At 33.2% G+C, this 17,948-nt stretch overlaps 2 protein-coding genes across 3 annotated transcripts; one reads left to right on the top strand and one right to left on the bottom strand.

Moving 5' to 3' along the window:
• Window positions 1-4,098: 4,098 nt before the first annotated feature.
• Window positions 4,099-7,759, bottom strand: LOC123907525 (probable LRR receptor-like serine/threonine-protein kinase At3g47570). The gene is made up of 2 exons (XM_045957825.1): window positions 4,871-7,759; window positions 4,099-4,758 (listed from the first exon to the last, which is right to left on the bottom strand). The coding sequence occupies exons 1-2, from the start codon at window positions 7,539-7,541 to the stop codon at window positions 4,376-4,378; spliced, it is 3,054 nt and encodes a 1,017-aa protein (XP_045813781.1). The 5' UTR covers window positions 7,542-7,759; the 3' UTR covers window positions 4,099-4,375.
• A 5,760-nt stretch (window positions 7,760-13,519) lies between these two features.
• Window positions 13,520-17,922, top strand: LOC123907529 (alkylated DNA repair protein ALKBH8 homolog). 2 transcript variants are annotated; one of them, XM_045957828.1, is made up of 8 exons: window positions 13,520-14,055; window positions 15,154-15,255; window positions 15,406-15,492; window positions 15,693-15,824; window positions 15,968-16,258; window positions 16,378-16,443; window positions 17,395-17,532; window positions 17,648-17,922. In XM_045957828.1, the coding sequence occupies exons 1-7, from the start codon at window positions 13,756-13,758 to the stop codon at window positions 17,449-17,451; spliced, it is 1,035 nt and encodes a 344-aa protein (XP_045813784.1). In that variant the 5' UTR covers window positions 13,520-13,755; the 3' UTR covers window positions 17,452-17,532; window positions 17,648-17,922. The 2 variants fall into 2 exon arrangements, with proteins under 2 accessions (XP_045813784.1, XP_045813783.1); XM_045957827.1 differs by having other exon boundaries at window positions 13,528-14,055; window positions 17,672-17,922.
• Window positions 17,923-17,948: the final 26 nt, after the last annotated feature.

The following is a 17,948-nucleotide window of genomic DNA, read 5'->3' on the forward strand; positions in this document are numbered from 1 at the left end:
GAGATCGCTGATGGAAGGAGGTGAGGCCATGGTTCAATGAGAGCACCAAATTGTAATGAATAAAGTGGTGAATAAGAAAGATAACAACAAACTAGTAATAAAAGGAAACTAACTTTCTCCAAATTCTTCTCTGCTTTATTTCATATGCCAATTGATACATATATAGTGTGATTACCAACGCAATACACCAAGTTCGTTCCACAATTTCAGGCATTTCTTACATCACCTATTCTAACAGAATAAGCTGACTCACTAGTAGAGAACCTTCTAGGCTATTAATTACTTTCTACCCCCCTTCTTGAGTGTTGGAATCACAAAGTCATCCAAGTGTTTGGGCCTAACAATCTTCCTCTTGACTTTAGGCTGATGGCCCAACACTTCTTCCTCATTCTCTTGAGCCCAATTCTCTTGTATTTCTTCATCTAGGCCCATGTCATTTTGATTCATGACAGAGATTTTTTCAAAAGACTTTTTTACAATCAAGATTTCATAACACTTTATATATTAGGAAACTTTTGTATATTAGGAAAATTTTAAAAGAATCAATAAATTTTAATAAAAGAAATTATATTTTTTTGGGAATCCAAAGATTTAAAAAAAAACCTTACATTTTTTTTACGTATATGATTATTTTTTTTTTGTACATTTTTACGTATATGTTTCTAATCACCAATAAAAAGGTTATCACCACCACCACCATTGATGGAAAATAGAAGCAGATGAATGGGTGACGAAAAAAATTTGTTTGCCGTTGTAATTAATCAAAACTTTGTAAAAAAGATGTAGAATTTGTTAAAATATTTTTTTGCAAAAAAATATATTTGATAGGTAAAGAAGAAGAAGAAAACCGGTATAATGATGATGAAAGTAAAAAGTCTTGAAGAGTTTGAAAAATTCTCAAGACTTTTAGAGAGATTGTTGAAAAAGTGAACAAAGAAAAGAAGAAAAAATCGGGTGCAGTGATGATGAACTGTGAAAGTAATAAAGAAGAAGAAGAAATTTTATACAGATGAAAGTAAAAAGTCTTGGAGAGTTCAAAAAAGTCTCAAGGCTTTTGGTGAAATTGTTGAAAAAGTCTGTCAAGTGTATTTTCAACTAAAAAGTCTCTCAAAATCCATTTCAAACAAGAATCCATCAAAATCAGTAGACTTTTGAATACCAATGGACATTTTAAAAGTAGGAACAAATCTCAATTAAATACCAACGGATATTGTTATCCACACGAGTACGATTGTTATCCAAAACTTATTGAAATTTTGTATAGACTAAAACCAAAATTTAAAGACAAATAACTTATTTAACTTTTTGATTCAATAGCAGAATGATTAATTTTCATTGAATATCTATTAAACAATTCTTAATATAACATGAAATACTAGATATTTTTAACGCAAGACGAGGTTTATACCTACCAACCAACACGTAAGGCGCAGCAGTGCGCTCAAAGGCGAACGTGAGGCGTAGTAGTGCGTTTTTTGAAAAAGCAAGGCGTTTCAGTTGAACGCGAGGCGTTTTGCTGTTGTCCATAGGTTTCACTGTTTCAGCCACCGAATTGACAGAGTAAAATTCATCGATAAGTTTCAGCAACTTACTATATTTCATTGACAGAGTATAATTATCGATTGCCAGCTGGTTGTTCTTGTTATGATATTTGTTTTTCATGCAGGTAAGAAGACTGAAGCTTGAGGTTTTCTACGGAAGAGATCTTACTCACTGGAAGAGGCAAGTTTTCATTCATGTACTTTTTTTAGTTGTCTGAGGATGGTTTTTGTTCTAATTTATATCTAAACAAAAATTCCTTTTGAGAGTTTCTCAGTAGCAACTTTAAGGTGTGTTTTGCCTGTCAATCCGCAGCTTGGACACTACACAATATGATCGCGGGGCGTTTCAAACACGCAAGGCGTAGAAGTGCGTTTCAGAAGATCACAACACGTTTCAACGAGATTGCAAGACGGATGTGAGGCGTTTCAGTCACTGAAATTTTGTCCAGAAATCTATTCCACAACTTATTCCATTAAGCTAATTTATTATTGCAAAAGCTATTTTGAGGTATTTTGTTTTAAATCTGTACTCAGTCTGTCATGTTTCTTCATTCAACCATGAATATGCATTTGTTTTTAGTAAGAAACTAGCTCAATTATGGATTAGGTTGATTTTTCCAACTCTACAGCCAAATTTGCACCCTTACATAGTTGTTAAACTTACTTGATTCTTTCTCTGAGATGCTATTCTAATACAACTGCATTCAGAATGCAAATTGTCCTATGAATATGTATGTCGATTGCCAACTGGTTTTTTTCTGTTATGATACTATATTTTATGCAGGGAAGAACACTGTGAAGCTCGAGGTTTCTACAGAAGGGAAAACTAGAGCTTCTGTAAGATTGAAACGGGGCCTTGGTTCATCTGGCTTGGAGCTAAAGCTTGATGAGCTGAGAAAATAACTTTCTTCCAATCATGGAGGAATACTCCGCCATTCAGTTTACTATGATCTCAAAAACCAAACTCACTGGAAGAGGCAAGCTTTAATTTATTCATGTACTTTTAGTTTTATGATATTAAACAAAAATTTACTTTTGAGAGTTCGTCAATAGCAACTTTAGGGCGTGTTTTACTGGTAAATCCGCAGGACCGCAGCTTGGACACCACACAATATGACACAAACTTAAGAAAATTTTAACTGGTAAATCCCTATTTTCATTGTAAATGTTTTTTACAAATTTATAGGATAAATCAATGTAGTTACAATAAATTGTACTCTCGCTGGTGCCATTAGTGTTTGTTGTGAACCAACTTACCCAAAAGTTTAAGTTGTTGCAGTAAAATTAAGAAAATCATAAGAGTGATACGAGGAAAAGTATTGACAATACAAAGTCCACTTCTCATTTATAGTATTATTACTGCCATCAAGTATATGATACATATTACATGAGTGATGGATTGTTGCATTCAAGTAGCTAGATTTGGAAGGAAACTTATATCAAACAGTTCTGCATCATAGTGCATACTCTTTTCTAGATGAATACAACTCAAGTGCTTTTTTGTTGGTTATAAAAGAACTGTATTTCCTTATGCTGGTTTTCACATTGAGCACATCAAGTATTCTTAACACAGAAGATCAAATGAGGATCAAATATTATTAGGACAACAAATTTCCTTAACTAGTAGTTTCTTTTTCTGCCCCGAAAGATAGAAAAATTGAATGGAAGAGTCACCAGATATGCCTTTTTGATTATGTTTAGTTCTCTGGTGACATCAACTATATTCAATCTTTCTTTTGGTGATTCCATTGAACAAAAAAGTCCAATCCTAAAAAGTGAAACAAAGCAGGCGTTTTAAAAGTTGAAGGAATTGTTAAAAAAATAAAATTGAAGGAAGACGAGGTTTATACCTATCAACACGCAAGACGTAGCTGTGCGTTTCAGAAGATCGTGAGGCGATTCAAATTTGCAAGGCGCAATAGTGCGTTTTTCGAAAAAGCAAGGAGTTTCAGTTGAACGCGAGGCGTTTTGCTGTTGTCCATAAGGAGAACTGTTTCAGCCACCGAATTGACAGAGTAAAATTCATCGATAAGTTCCGCTATAAGTATTATCAACGATTTACTATATTTCATTTGAACTTCTGTACACACGGAACCACTGTTGCAATTATTGATTGCCAGCTGGTTGTTCTTGTTATGATATTGATTTTTATGCAGGTAAGAAGACGGAAGCTTGAGGTTTTCTACAGAAGAGATCTTACTCACTGGAAGAGGCAAGTTTCATTCATGTACTTTTTTTAGTTCTGTGAGGATGGTTTTTGTTCTAATCTATATCTAAACAAAAAATTCCTTTTGAGAATTTTTTAGTAGCAACTTTAGGGTGTGTTTTGCCGGTTGATCCGCAGCTTGGACACTACACAGTGTGCACACAATATGACACAAACTTAGGATAATACTAGGCCTAAAATAATTACAAAGCTTAATGTTAGCATAAATCAATGAGATACAATAAATGGTACTCTTGTTGGTAGCCATTATTAGTGTTTGTTGTGAACCAACTTACCCAAAAGCTTAAGTTTTTGCAGTAACATTAAGAAAATCATAAGAGTGATATGAGGAAAAATATTGACAATACAATTAAGTCCACTTTTCATTTATTATAGTATTATTACATCCGTCAAGTATATGATAGGTATTATATGAATGATGGATTGTTGCATTCAAATATCTTAGATTTGGAAGGAAACTTATATCATGATAGTGAATACATATTTGTATATTGTAGTATAGGAACTTTCAAATGCATAACAAGATGGCACAAACTCAAATTAACTACATAACTACTTAATCAGATAAGGGCATAAGCTAATGACATGTGTTTAAGTATCTAGATTCTCAACTAGTGTTACCAGAGAGATATGCTTTTTTTATGATGCTTAATTCTCTAGTGACATCCACTATATTCATTCTTTCTTTCGGTGATTCTAATGAACAAGCAAGTCCAATCCTAAAAAGTGAAACTAAGCACTTGTCTACAGTTAGAGTGAAATTCCCACCGTTCCCAACTTCTGTTGTTGTTTCTGCTTTTCTTGGTACAAGTTGTGGGTCCAAAATCTGTATAAGATTATTAGGAAATGAAATTTCAACAAACATATGCAAATTTTGACCTTCTATAAACATTTCATCTACAGGTCTTTTCCCTGTAAGCATTTCCAACAAAAGCATCCCAAAGCTATACATGTCACCACATGTGGACACTTGAGAGCCCATTCCATACTCTAAAAGATAAAGAAAAACAATTAATATTTTGTAACTAGTAAATATTAGACATAAACCAAAAGATAGGAGAATTCATTGAAACATTGAGTGAGCTAAGAGTGTACAAAATACCTGGAGGAGCATAGCCAATAGTCCCTTTAATTCCACTTGTACTAGTTTTCTGGTGAGAGGTGTCGTCAATAATGGAGACACGTCTTGCTATGCCAAAATCACTCACATGAGCAACCATGTCATCATCAAGAAGAACGTTGCTTGGCTTTAGATCACAATGAATGATCGATTGCTCACACTCATGATGAAGGTAATGTAATACATAAGCAATGTCAATAATGATATTTAATCTATTAACAAGATCCAACGTTCTTTGATTTTCTCTGTTGACTGTCACTGGATGTAGCCATTCTTCTAAGCTTCCATTGTTCATATATTCAAAAACTAAAGCTTTAAATTCATGACCTTTGTAATCTGTACTGGAACAACATGTCAAAATCTTGACCAAATTTCGATGTCTAATATTTTTTAGTGCATTACATTCAGCAATGAAACTCTTGTGAGCTCCCTTCTTTTGAAGGTTCAGGACCTTTACGGCAACAACTTTATCTTCTGAAACAAGATTTCCTTTGTACACAGAGCCAAAACTTCCTGATCCAACTAAGTTTCTAGCAGCAAATCCATCAGTTCCTTGGTGAAGGGCTTTGTATGAAACTTTAGCTAGTGGGTCAATTGTTGGTGAATCAGAATTTTGTTTCTTGTTTCTTTTCCTCATCCAACAGATAGTTAGAATAATTGTCACCAAGAGAATAATAGATACCACACTAACTATCACTACTATCAGCATGATGTTATGGTGATTTGCAGGTTTAGTAGTACCTTTGACAAGGCATGGCTGTAGATGAAGCTCTGAAATACCTCCACAAAGCTTATTGTTTCCAGCCACAATTAACCTGCTTACATTTCCAAATACACCTTTTGTCGGTACCTCTCCTTCCAACATGTTGAAAGAAACATTCAAGTATTCTAAAACAGATATGTTTTGTAGAACATTAGGAATTGGTCCAGACAACCGATTTCTTGACAAGTCTAAATATTGAAGACCTTTTAGTGAAGCCAATGAGGATGGTATGGTTCCGTTGAAGGAGTTTCCTTGCAAAAAGAGGTATTCTAAGCCTATGCATTCATCAATAGTTCCAGGAATGTCGCCATATAGAAGATTCTCCGAAACATCTAGTCTGTTGATACTTTTTAGCATACCTACTTCTCTCGGTAAGCTACCACTCAAGGAGTTTTTTGACAAGTTCAGTAGGTTTGTCAAAGAGGTTAGAGTAAAGAACTCTAAGGGTATGGCTCCCCTAAGATTGTTTTGTGAAATGTCTAAGTATTGTAACTTTTTGCAGTTTCCTAAACTTGAGGGAATATTTCCTTCCAACATATTATCTCCTATATTCAAAAGATATAATTGACTGAGATTGCCTAGAATGGGTGGTAACTCTCCTGACAACTTATTTCCATTCAATTCTAACTTTTGCATTTTCTTAAACTTCCCAAAAGTAGTAGGAATAACTCCTTCAAAGTGGCTATAGTCCAGGCCCAAGAGAATTAAGCCAATTAGATTTCCCAATTCTGTAGGAATTTTTCCTGATATCTGATTACCCCCAACATACAGTAGACTAAGTTGAGTGGATAAATTGCCTACAAACTTTGGCAAATTACCTCCAAAGTTATTATTGGATATAGAAATCACTTGTAGTTTACTACAATTCGTCAAGGACTTTAAGAACTCTAAATCTTTAATTGAATTGTCACCTAAATTGTTTAATTGTAGATTTAGCTGTTGAAGATCATGTAACTTTCCTAGACTTGGAACTTGTCCGACCAAATTGTTTACAGATAATTCGAGTACTTGTAGGACAGAAGCATTTGCAATTGAAATAGGGATTTTACCTGATAATTGATTTCCTCCAATTATAAAATATTGTAGATTTGAGAGGGTGTTAAACAAATTGGGAGGAAGAGATCCATTAAATTCATTTATTGAAGCTGCGATTGTAGTAAGAGATGACAGATTATAAAGACAAGAAGGAAATGTACCATATAGTCTGTTCACACTTACTTGCATAAATGTCAAGTTTTTGAGGCTGCAGAATTCTTGTGGAATATTTCCCTCTAAGTAATTAATAGCCATTGAGAGAATAGTCAGAGATGAAAGATTCCCTATGAATGGTGGAATTCCTCCACTTAAATTGTTTTTTGAAATCCTCAGTATCTGAAGTTTCGAAAGAGAACCAATTCCAATTGGTATTTTACCAGTCAGTTTATTTCCGGTTAATTCTAAGCCTTCAAGATTGGAGCAACTAGTCAAGTTTGTAGGAATCTCTCCTGTTATGGAGTTATTGGTCAGAAAGAGTTGTTGCAATTGGAATAACCGACCGAGTTCATGTGGGATTTTTCCAAAGAAACTATTGTTTGCAAGGTTGAGGTTTCGCAAAAGAGATAGATTTCCAACATGGGGAGATATGAATCCATGCAACTTATATCCTTCTAAATTTAACTCTGTAACTCTTTGATGTGTGGGGCTGCATGTAATTCCATGCCACTTGCAAAAGTGAGTTGAAGTATTCCAAGAGGCCAAGATTCCATATGGGTCATTAGATATTGATTCTTTGAATTTGAGCAACGCCGAGTTATCTGTCTCGTTTCCTAAGGCTAAGGTAGAGGTGATTGTGTTTTGGATGAAGTTGAGAGCAAAGAGAAGAGATAACCAAAATGAGAGTGTTGGAAACATGACAGGAAAAGGTTTTGAAGAACAAGGGATGGTTTTAGATTGTGGAATTTGAATATGTTTAGTAGATAGTTGTGTGTATATAGAAACATATAATTTACTGCTTTGATAGTTATAGTTGAGTGGAATGGGAACAGAAAATATATTATGATATCTTAAACTTAATTTAAGTTTATCGTGTGTTTTTTCTTCTACTAAATTATGGTAGTACTAGTGGAATTAGGAAATTTGTAGGAAACTTGCAACCACACAAACACTTGGAATCGAAGGTTTGTCGGAAGATCAACGCACGACACTGATAGATGTAGTTACATTCGATCAATTTTATTTTTTAAAGCCTTTTAAAAAGATTATTATTTTCTTAAATTATTTATCAATATGAATGTACACTAGGGGTGTACATGGGTTGGGCAAATCCGGTCGATCCGGTCAAACCCACCCAATCCAACCCAAAAAAGTGGGTTGGGTCGGGCAAGTGGGTGGATATGGATTTCAAGAATGAAAAACCCATTAAAAAAACCGGGTTCCGGGTAAAACCAGACCCAACCCAAAAAACCCACTAACCCACTAGTGCCATGTTTCTTGAAATTTTTTTATGAAAATACTAAAGATTTTTTCATTTGATTATTAAATATTTTTATATTGAAAATGAGTTATACTATTTTTTACGAAAATAAAAAAGATTGAATAATTTTTATAAACAAATATGATAGTGAAAAAAATCATTTGGATAACACGCTATCCATCCCGTAAATTAGTAGATTTACACAAAAAAATTGGTGATTATTTTTTATAGTGAAAAAAAGTTACCCTATTTTTCAAGAAGATACATTGATTGGGTTATTTTTTATGAGAAAATATGATGATTTAATATTTAGATATTTAATAAAAAAAAATAGAAAAATAATTTGGGTAACCCACAACCCAACCCAATCCAACCCCGAAATTAGTGGATTTACCCAACCCGGCCCAATGTTATAACGGGTGGTTATTTTACTAAACCCAATCCGGAGTACCATATGTGGTTTGAGTTTTGGTTTTGGCCAAACCCAACCCAATCCGGCCCAAGTACACCCCTGTACACCGTATGTGCTACATGTTTGGTATCAAAGTCAAATGTATCGGGCCTTATTTGACCAACTATTAAGTCATTGTCATAAGTGTTTGGATGTTAATTATATGTTCAAACTTCTTTCAATTTCAAACAAACAAAACAATTCTTAAGATATAATATAGGCCTACTCTTTTTCTTTCTTCTCGATTGGAAATGTCAAAAGACAATTGACTCTGGGCTAATTTTTTGAAAATAAAAGAAGGTTGATGAACAAAGATGTGAGATCATAGAATTTGCACAAAATTAAAATGGTAGGAAAGATAAAAGCTTCATTTGGTTGATGAACAAGATGTGAGATCATAGAATTTGATCATCTTAGCAGATAATAGCTAGTACCAGGATTACCTACAGTTCAACTGCAGGGTGGCACAGTCAAGCAAAATTATTCTATTATTATTTAAATGATTTAAATAAATTATAAAATAAAAAAGTAAATGTGGATGAAGATGGCTTAAAAAAGTCTACAGCACACGCTAATAGCTAAATGCATGTATATGAGTTTGATTTAAGAGAAATTAGGATTTAAAAAATGTATGAGTTTGATTTAAGAGAAATTAGGATTTCAAAAACAAACACATGTTCTCTCACAAGTTGTATTTATATACTTTTTCCGTTCCAATTTATAAAAAACAATATTTCATTCACTTTTTAGGGTTCAGAGCATGAGGGGAGGCGTGAGACAGGTTACCCACCCAAAGCAAACATGGTCTCTCGAGGCATTTTATCCCCGGCGGCTCATTATTATGTTTCTGGTTGTGGAGCGGTCGAATCGACTCAGTATTTGTTCCTCTCCTGTAGCACGTTCGATTCTCTTTGGTCTCTTGTCAGTTATTGGATTGACTCTTCATGGGTGACTGCTCAGACTCCTTCGGATCATTTTGTTCAAATTACTATTTCAGCATATGGTCTTCAAGCAGGACGCTTCTTTATGCAACTCATATGGCTCGTTTGCGTGTGAGTTGTGTAGACTGAAAGAAATCATAGATTGTTTAGAGGCTCAGCAAATTCTTTGCATCAGATGTTGGACAAGATCAAAACTTTTTCCTATCGGTGGTTGAAAGCGACGAGTAATACTTTAACTTTAAACTGCCATAGCTAGTGGTCTAGTCTTAGGCCTTGTTTGGGCCTTGTACCGTTTCTTTATGGTTTTGTATTTTGACTCTCTTTTAACTTCTTAGTCTCCCTTGGCAAAGTCTTGTATTTAGGAGATTATATATATATATATATATATATATATATATATATATATATATATATATATATCCATTTTGGCTTGTTAAACAAAATATTTTATTCATTTAATTAATATGTATAGTGTTGTTTGTTTATATTTATTCTTGGCTTAAATGATCAATTCGTCTCTGTAAGTTCGTGAGTTTTTTGTTTTCATCCCTGTATTTTTTTTTTGTTTTAAAATAGTCATGAATGTGTAAATACATTTGATTTTAGTCCCTAACGTTAAGTGTCGTTACAAAAATGATGATGTGGCAAACAAGGTTGATGTGACAATGTCTGATTTGGCAAACGGGAATAATGTGTCAATAATGATGTCAGTCATCCACTTAGAGGGATCAAAACAAAAAAATGAAATTAAACTCAAAAACATATTTTTCTTCTTTTTTCTCTAAACCCAAAAATGGATTCATATTTCCCTAAATCCAGAAATTTGTATTGAATGTACTAACACAATATTTTCTTTTTCTTTCTTCTCCTCAACCTAAAATTCCATAAAACTTTTTAACCAATAAAAAATTGAGTTTCCTCATACACCATTTATTTTGATTTAATCAAAATACCATATTCATTTACTAATCACCATTTTCAAAATTTGACATGAATTTTTTTTTTTTGGTTTATAATTTGACATGAATTTTTAGCCAAACAATTTTATATCCTCAAATGTCAACCAAAAGTTTCACAAACTTTTTAAGATAAAATGACTTGTTTTTATTCCTTTTATTCCTTTTATTCTTTTGAATCTCTCAAATCGAATCCATTAAAACATGTTTTGCAATTTATGGGTTCAGGGAAATATGAGTCAATTTCTAAGTTTAGAGAAAAAAGAAGAAAAATATGTTTTTTGGTTTTTTTTTTTTTTTTTGTTTTGGTACCTCATGTTGAGACTTCATCCTCCTTTTATCATGTCATCATTTTTGAAACGATATTTAACGTTAGGGACTAAAACCAAAAGGATTTAAGCCACTAGGTTTGGTCTAGTGGCGAGAGATTTCAGGATTGGGTGTCATGGGTTCAATTCCCACTCATTGTAAACTAAAAAAAAAAAAAAACAAAAAATTTACCTATTCGGAGACTATTTTACGGGACGAATTGATCATTTAAGCTTTTATTCTCTATTATAAAAAAAATCTTTTATATTATAAGCTTGTATACACAATGGCAAGTATACTAATTGTGATTAAAATTATGTGCAATAATTGATAAACACCATCAATTTTAAAAGTATATCATATCAAAATTATTGTTGACTATATTATTCATCACGAAATATTTTTATGTCTTTCCTGATCAATGATTTTTTTTCTACCGGAACATAAATTTAGAGAATAATTGTCATGTGAGATTTGGAAAGTTATTATCACGTGTGATTTGGAAAGTTATATATATATTCTCATACTATAACACCTTCAACAATATTGAAATTTATTATAAAAAAAAGCATCTTTCACATTTCAATGTCTCATGTAACCTTGCTTATATCACTTTTTAAATTATTTATTATGCAGTTAATTAAATTGTAGTTTTTTAAAATTTGAAAAAGAATTTTGTCAAAAAAAATAATGGAAAAAGAATTGATATTTTTTATAAATACCCATTATTTTTACGTTAATGTATCCAAACATAAATCAATTCTGTTTAACTCACTTTTAACCAAAATCAAATCTATCAAACTCAATTCTGCTAAATCAATTTTTTTTGCAATACAACCAAACACAACCATAGTCATGTCAATAATCACATTCATTATTTTGATTTTAACATTGCAGATTTAATATTAAGCGATGATCAATTGATACAATATGCACTAGCAGATATTGAGATGATGTTACGTAGTTGTGGGAAGAGTTTAAAAGATTATCCTCTAATGCCTAGAGCAGACACATCATTAGTTCCTGATATACAAAATAGTTTAATACATGACGAATTGAATTATAACAATCATTAGCTAGGAACATGTTAGATTGATGTCAACTATGACTTCAGAGCAACGTAAAGTATATGACACAATCATGATAAGAGTTAACGAAAACAAACATGGTGTGTTTTTTCTTTATGGTTATGGTGGTACAGGGAAGACATTTATCTGAAGGGCCATGTCAGCCGCATTAAGCCCAAAAGGTGAGATAGTTTTAATAGTTGTCTCAAGTGGGATGGCTGCATTGCTTATACCTGGCGGTAGAGCAGCACATTCAAGGTTTTGTATTCCTCTAAATGTTGACGAGTTTTCAACATGTACCATAGTTCCTAAAAGCCCTTTGGCGCTATTAATACCAAAAGCAGAGCTCATTATATGGGATGAAGCACCAATGATGCACAAACACTGTTTCGAAGCTGTTGATCGAACTTTAAAAGATATTCTCAAGTCTGTTGATGAAAAAAATAAACACATTCCCTTCGGTGGAAAAGTTGTTGTTATTGGCAGAGATTTTAGACAAATTCTACCAGTAATACCCAAAGGTACAAGGCCAGAAGTTGTTCATTTTACTATTAATTCTTCGGTTCTTTGGAATTTTTGTGAAGTTTTAACATTGAGTAAAAACATGAGGCTTCTCGGTGGTGCTTCGAGTGCAGACGTTGAACAAAGAAGATTGTTTTCTGAATGGGTTTTGGGTGTTGGCGATGGAGAAATTGAAGATGACAACGACGATGATTTAGAACTTGACATTTCATCAGATTTATTGATTCCAAATTCAGGTGACCCTCTTGCTTCTATCGTTGAAAGCACCTATCCCCAACTTTTACAAAACATGAACGATATAAGGTATTTCCAAAATAGAGCTATACTGGCTCCTAAAAATTCAATAGTCGACACAATAAATGATTATATGTTGGATTTAATTCCTGGTGAAGAAAAAACATATTTGAGTTATCACTCACACAAAATGTAGACGGTCAAACAGTGGATGATGTTTATACTCCCGAAATTTTGAACACGATTTCTACGTCGGGACTTCCAAATCACAAGTTGAAACTTAAAGTTGGAGTTCCAGTTATGCTATTAAGGAATTTGAATAAAAAATTAGGATTATGCAATAGAACAAGACTTATTATTACGAGATTGAGAAAACGTGCTCTTGAAGGAAAATTTATTTCAGAAAGTAATATTGGTGATCAGGTTTTCATACCTATAGGTATGAAAATCTAGCTAGATTTTCTCTGACACTATCTGACGTGAGAATTCCTTTTAAATTTCAACGGAGACAATTTCCTATAATGATTTCTTTTGCGATGACTATTAATAAGAGTCAGGGACAATCTTTAAAGCATGTTGGGATATATCTTCCGTCGCCAGTGTTTTCACATGATCAGTTGTATGTTGCAATTTCAAGAGTTATTTCTAGAAAAGGATTAAAAATATTGATCATCGATGACGACGATGAAGATACGACTAAGACTTCAAATGTGGTCTATAAGGAAGTCGATCTTCCGTAAGATAACATAATTTTCTTTGTATGAATATTTATCCAAAATTATTGTTGAACTATCGTTTAATGTTACTCAACTTTTTTCATATATCTTACATTATTAGAATTATCATATCTTATTTAATCATTATATATCTTACAGCTAATCAGACCCGTGCACCGCACGGGTCGATATTCTAGTAATTGATAAATTTTAATATTTTGTTGTTATGTTACTGTGGTATACGACTAGGGTTTCTACTCAAATGTGATCGAATTTGATTCTGCAGATTAATCTCTCCCCAATTCGATAAAAAAAAAAAACGAAACTTGATTCATACCCTCAACATTTAAAATCCATGTTCCCATGATTCCACTCTAAATTTTTAGTGGGTTCAATTCAACCAATCGAAATTGAAAAAATTCCCAAAATTGATTCCATTATCAGTGGCATATAGTAATGGGTTTGCCAAGATTTGGTCGTCCAAAGAATGGTGATGAATTGAGCTCAAATCTATTTGTAGCAAATTGTGGAGCAGCTGTGGGAATTTCTAATGATGATATTGTTTCTGTTTTCTCCAAATTTGGTGAACTGAATGGAGTTTATGCAGCTGATGATAGTGGCACACGTGTTATTGTATCTTATTCTGAAGTTTGTTCTGCTCAATCTGCTTTAATGGCATTACATGGACAACCTTGTCCTCAACTTGGTGGTCGTTCTTTGTATATTCGTTATTCAGTTCTTCAGCCAAATCCACAGGTAGTAGATAGATAGATAGATACTAATCATTTCAGTCTGAATGTTAGTTTCATGTTTATGTTTTATTTATGTTTATGTTTCATGTTCTTATTTAGTTTTAGGTGGCTTCTAATCTAGGGTGACAAAGTATCTTATATGGTCTAATGTGAATCAATGCTTGAGTATTGTTTGAAACTCTGATGACTGATGTCATTCCCCCTAAGTAGAAGCTCATAGTATTGCCTGTCCTCACGATTGAGATGGTGATTAAATTGGTGTCGGTTCGACAAAAAACCAGGAAAATGAATATTAGTGACTCAGAACTCAAATTATATTTGTTTCCTTTGGTTTTGTCAAATCAACACCAATTCAGCGACTTATGTTTAAGGGAAATGTCTCATATGTTATCATTGCTTGAATATTTCAAAACTCTAACAATGACCAAGGCCATTACCCGTAAGTAGAAATTCATGGTGTTACTTGTCCTTGACTAAGACGGTGACCCAATTCGTGTTTGTTTTGCAAAAATCAAGGAAAACGAATAAAGTCTCTCAAAAGCTCAACTTATATTTGTTTTCTTTGTTTTTCTCGAGTGAACATTGGTTACGTGATCTATAAGGATGTGCGGAGGACTTTGAACTTCTATTTACTCTACCTTAGACCACATGAGTTGCAATGTGTTTATGTTCATGTCATTATTTATGTTTATGCTACAAGTTCTTATTTATTTATATTTAGGTGGCTTTTAGGGTGGTGGAGAAATGTCTCATATGGTATCAATGCTTGAAAATGTTTTGAAATTTTGACAATGACTGAAAATACTTGTTCCTGTGACTGAGATGGCGACCCAATTGTGTCGGTTTGGCAACAATGAGTGCATCAAAACTCGACTTATATTTATTTCTTTGTTTTTCTTGAACGAAGACGCGATTAGCTGACTGTCTCGGTTGTAAGGATGGGAGGTTTTTAAACTTCTACTTAAAGTTGGTGATGTCAGTCGTCATAGAAATTTTAAATTTTCAAGCATTTGTGTACTGTAGAACACATGAGACCCTTTTCTACCCTAGCAATTACTGTATGTTGATGTTTATTCATGGATTTACACTTTACATTGTTCAGGATCAGGTGAAGGACTTAGTTTCTGTATCCATGACGGCCTCAGATCTGAACATTCCAGGCATTTACCTAGTGCATGACTTTGTTAATGCTAAAGAAGAAGAGGTTTACTAGTCTTTTCCTTTCATATCAAATGCTACATTGTTTTGCTTAACATATTTGCATTTTTTTCTTGCATTCCTTTGTTTTAGTTTTTCTTTTTGTAGCTTGTAGTAGAACTTTATTTACAAATGTTGGCATTTCTCATCTTCTCAGGAATTGCTCCAAGCTGTTGACAGTAGGCCTTGGAATTGTCTTGCCAAAAGAAGGGTTCAACACTATGGTTATGAGTTTTGTTATGATGTGAGTTTTAAGGATTATTTGAGTTTTCCCCTGTTATTTCTACATCGTTTTCTATTGTACCTAAATTAGCAAAGAATCCAAACTTGTTAGTTGATGATCTTATTCTGAACTAATTGGAAACTGTGTTACATATGACAACTAAGTTGCAGACTCCTGTCATAGTTTTGATTAATCCCGACTCTACTTTCTACTTTGTGCAGATTCGGAATGTTAATACAAAGCGATGCTTAGGTGACCTTCCCTCATTTCTTTCTCCAATACTTGAAAGAATATCATCATGTCCAGCTTTCAAGAACGTTGATCCTGATAGTATAGTTTTGGACCAACTTACGGTATGATAACTTACTAGTGGACTCAATCTTAATGAATTTTTAATCTAATGATAAAAAGTTATTATTTATATTTGTTCATTCATTTGTTATTATTTGAACACCATCTGATGCTTTGAGTTGTAATCACTGTCTCTTTGTTATAGGTAAATGAGTACCCACCTGGAGTCGGTTTGTCGCCTCATATCGACACTCACTCTGCATTTGAAGATTTAATTTTCAGCCTTTCATTAGCAGGGCCTTGTATAATGGAATTCAGACGATATGAAGATGGTGATTGGCGCCCTAAAGTTGCCTCAAGTACTGTTACAAAAGGAGAAAGTCCAGAAGATGGTTCGAATTGTATAAAGAAGGCTATCTATCTCCCCCCTAGATCTTTGGTACTCTTATCCGGTGAAGGGCGATATGCATGGCATCATTACATTCCACACCACAAGGTTTAATGTTTAAGAAATCTTCATATTCTTTCTACCTTTGCATGCTGAAAGTAGGTTATAACCTAAGTACCTAACGAAAACTATTAATTTTGCATCTGAATATATTTTCTCCCCTACAGATAGACAAAGTGAATGATAGAGTCATCAGAAGGGCTTCAAGAAGGGTATCTTTTACATTACGTAAGGTGTGTTTGATGTCATGGCTATTTTTTGTCTGCCTATAAGGATATTAAACCTTTGATATATTTGACTTATAGTGATTCAATATCTAGTTGTTCAACACAACACAAAATAATGAAATTCTTATTGACAAGTGAGTTAATCTCATCAGCAGAGTCCCCTTCTTGATTATTCATTAACAGCCACATCTGTTGTCATGACTCGTGACTCAAACTGTATTTGATGCTATGTCTTTTCGCATGTACTTTTCCGTAAATTTTTAGTGTTTTACTTTTCCATAACTTTCCTGTACAGCATTTCTGTAAATCCAATGATTAGGTGGATTTGAAACTTAAAAGATGATAACACTCAATTTCCAAACACCTTGAGAACCATTTGTATGCTCGTGCTTCATCATTAGTGTTTGTTGTGAACCATCATACAATGAAGCTTAAGTTGTTGAGTGAAAAGGCACATAAATGGTTTTATAGATAATGCACAAACTACCTTACCTTATTAACAGGACTCACAATCTATCTTACCTGTAAACTAATGGATGAACACTTTGAATAGTTCTGTTGAATGTAATCATTTTGTTAGGAGAATGCGAGTGGCAAGGACTAATCTCTATGCCCTTTAATAATATCATACAGGCTAGCTATTATGGTACTAATTTAAGGAAGTGAAAAGAGAAGCATATGTTGAGTACTGTGTCTTTCAACTACAGAAATTTATATAAAAAATGTAATAATTACAAAGATAAAGTTGTCCTAATTAGTTTATTTATGTGGTGCAATGAACCTAGACTATTACATAATGTTTCACATCAATGATGGTATTGAAATATTAAGAGATATATGTGTCAGTGCCTGCAACCTTTTACTTATAATAATTACTAATAAGTAATCGTTTGTTCTGTCATTTTTCTTTCTTGTGTTCAAATTCTCATTTTAAAACTAATTAATTGTGTATACCAGGTTAGAGCAGGTTTGTGCAAATGTGAATTTCCTCAGTATTGCGACTCTCAAAGATGAGGGTTCGCCGAAATGGCAAGAAGAATTAAAATGTAATGCATCAAAATCCATCGTTGAGAGTTGCAATGAATATAATTTGAGGTATGTTACTCATTCTTTTGTTGTTTCTTTATACTATAATGTCATATATATTGTTGAAATGAACAGTTATGGATTTTACAATTGCTGTTATACTATAATTGCTGTCATTACAAAGGTGGTCATCCCATTGATGAATCAGATATACTCGGAAAGCTTGCAAGCTTAACAACCAAGAAAGGAAATCAATAGTTGATGGGAACTCATATGAGCTAATTTTGCACAGAAAAGTACTTTGGTTTCACTTCTTCATTTTCTTGTTTCCAGACTTATCCTGCCATTTTCTAGTTATAGCAATACTTGACTCTAGTTGCAATTGCAAGTATACTATATTAGCCTTAAAGGATCAGATTTATAGCTATTTTTGAATCTGCAAAAATGCATATTTATAGATATTGATTTCATAAATGAAATTTTTG

This window comes from Trifolium pratense, linkage group LG2, assembly GCF_020283565.1.
Source record: "Trifolium pratense cultivar HEN17-A07 linkage group LG2, ARS_RC_1.1, whole genome shotgun sequence".
Classification (NCBI taxonomy): Eukaryota; Viridiplantae; Streptophyta; class Magnoliopsida; order Fabales; family Fabaceae; genus Trifolium; species Trifolium pratense.

Coding starts and splice junctions, on each gene's coding strand:
- LOC123907525 (XM_045957825.1), bottom strand. CDS start 7,541: ATGTTTCCAACACTCTCATTTTGGTTATCTCTTCTCTTTGCTCTCAAC. Junction 4,759..4,870: donor TATTGGCTATGCTCCTCCAG/GTATTTTGTACA, acceptor TTTATCTTTTAG/AGTATGGAATGGGCTCTCAA.
- LOC123907529 (XM_045957828.1), top strand. CDS start 13,756: ATGGGTTTGCCAAGATTTGGTCGTCCAAAGAATGGTGATGAATTGAGC. Junction 16,259..16,377: donor ATTACATTCCACACCACAAG/GTTTAATGTTTA, acceptor TCTCCCCTACAG/ATAGACAAAGTGAATGATAG. Junction 16,444..17,394: donor TATCTTTTACATTACGTAAG/GTGTGTTTGATG, acceptor TGTGTATACCAG/GTTAGAGCAGGTTTGTGCAA.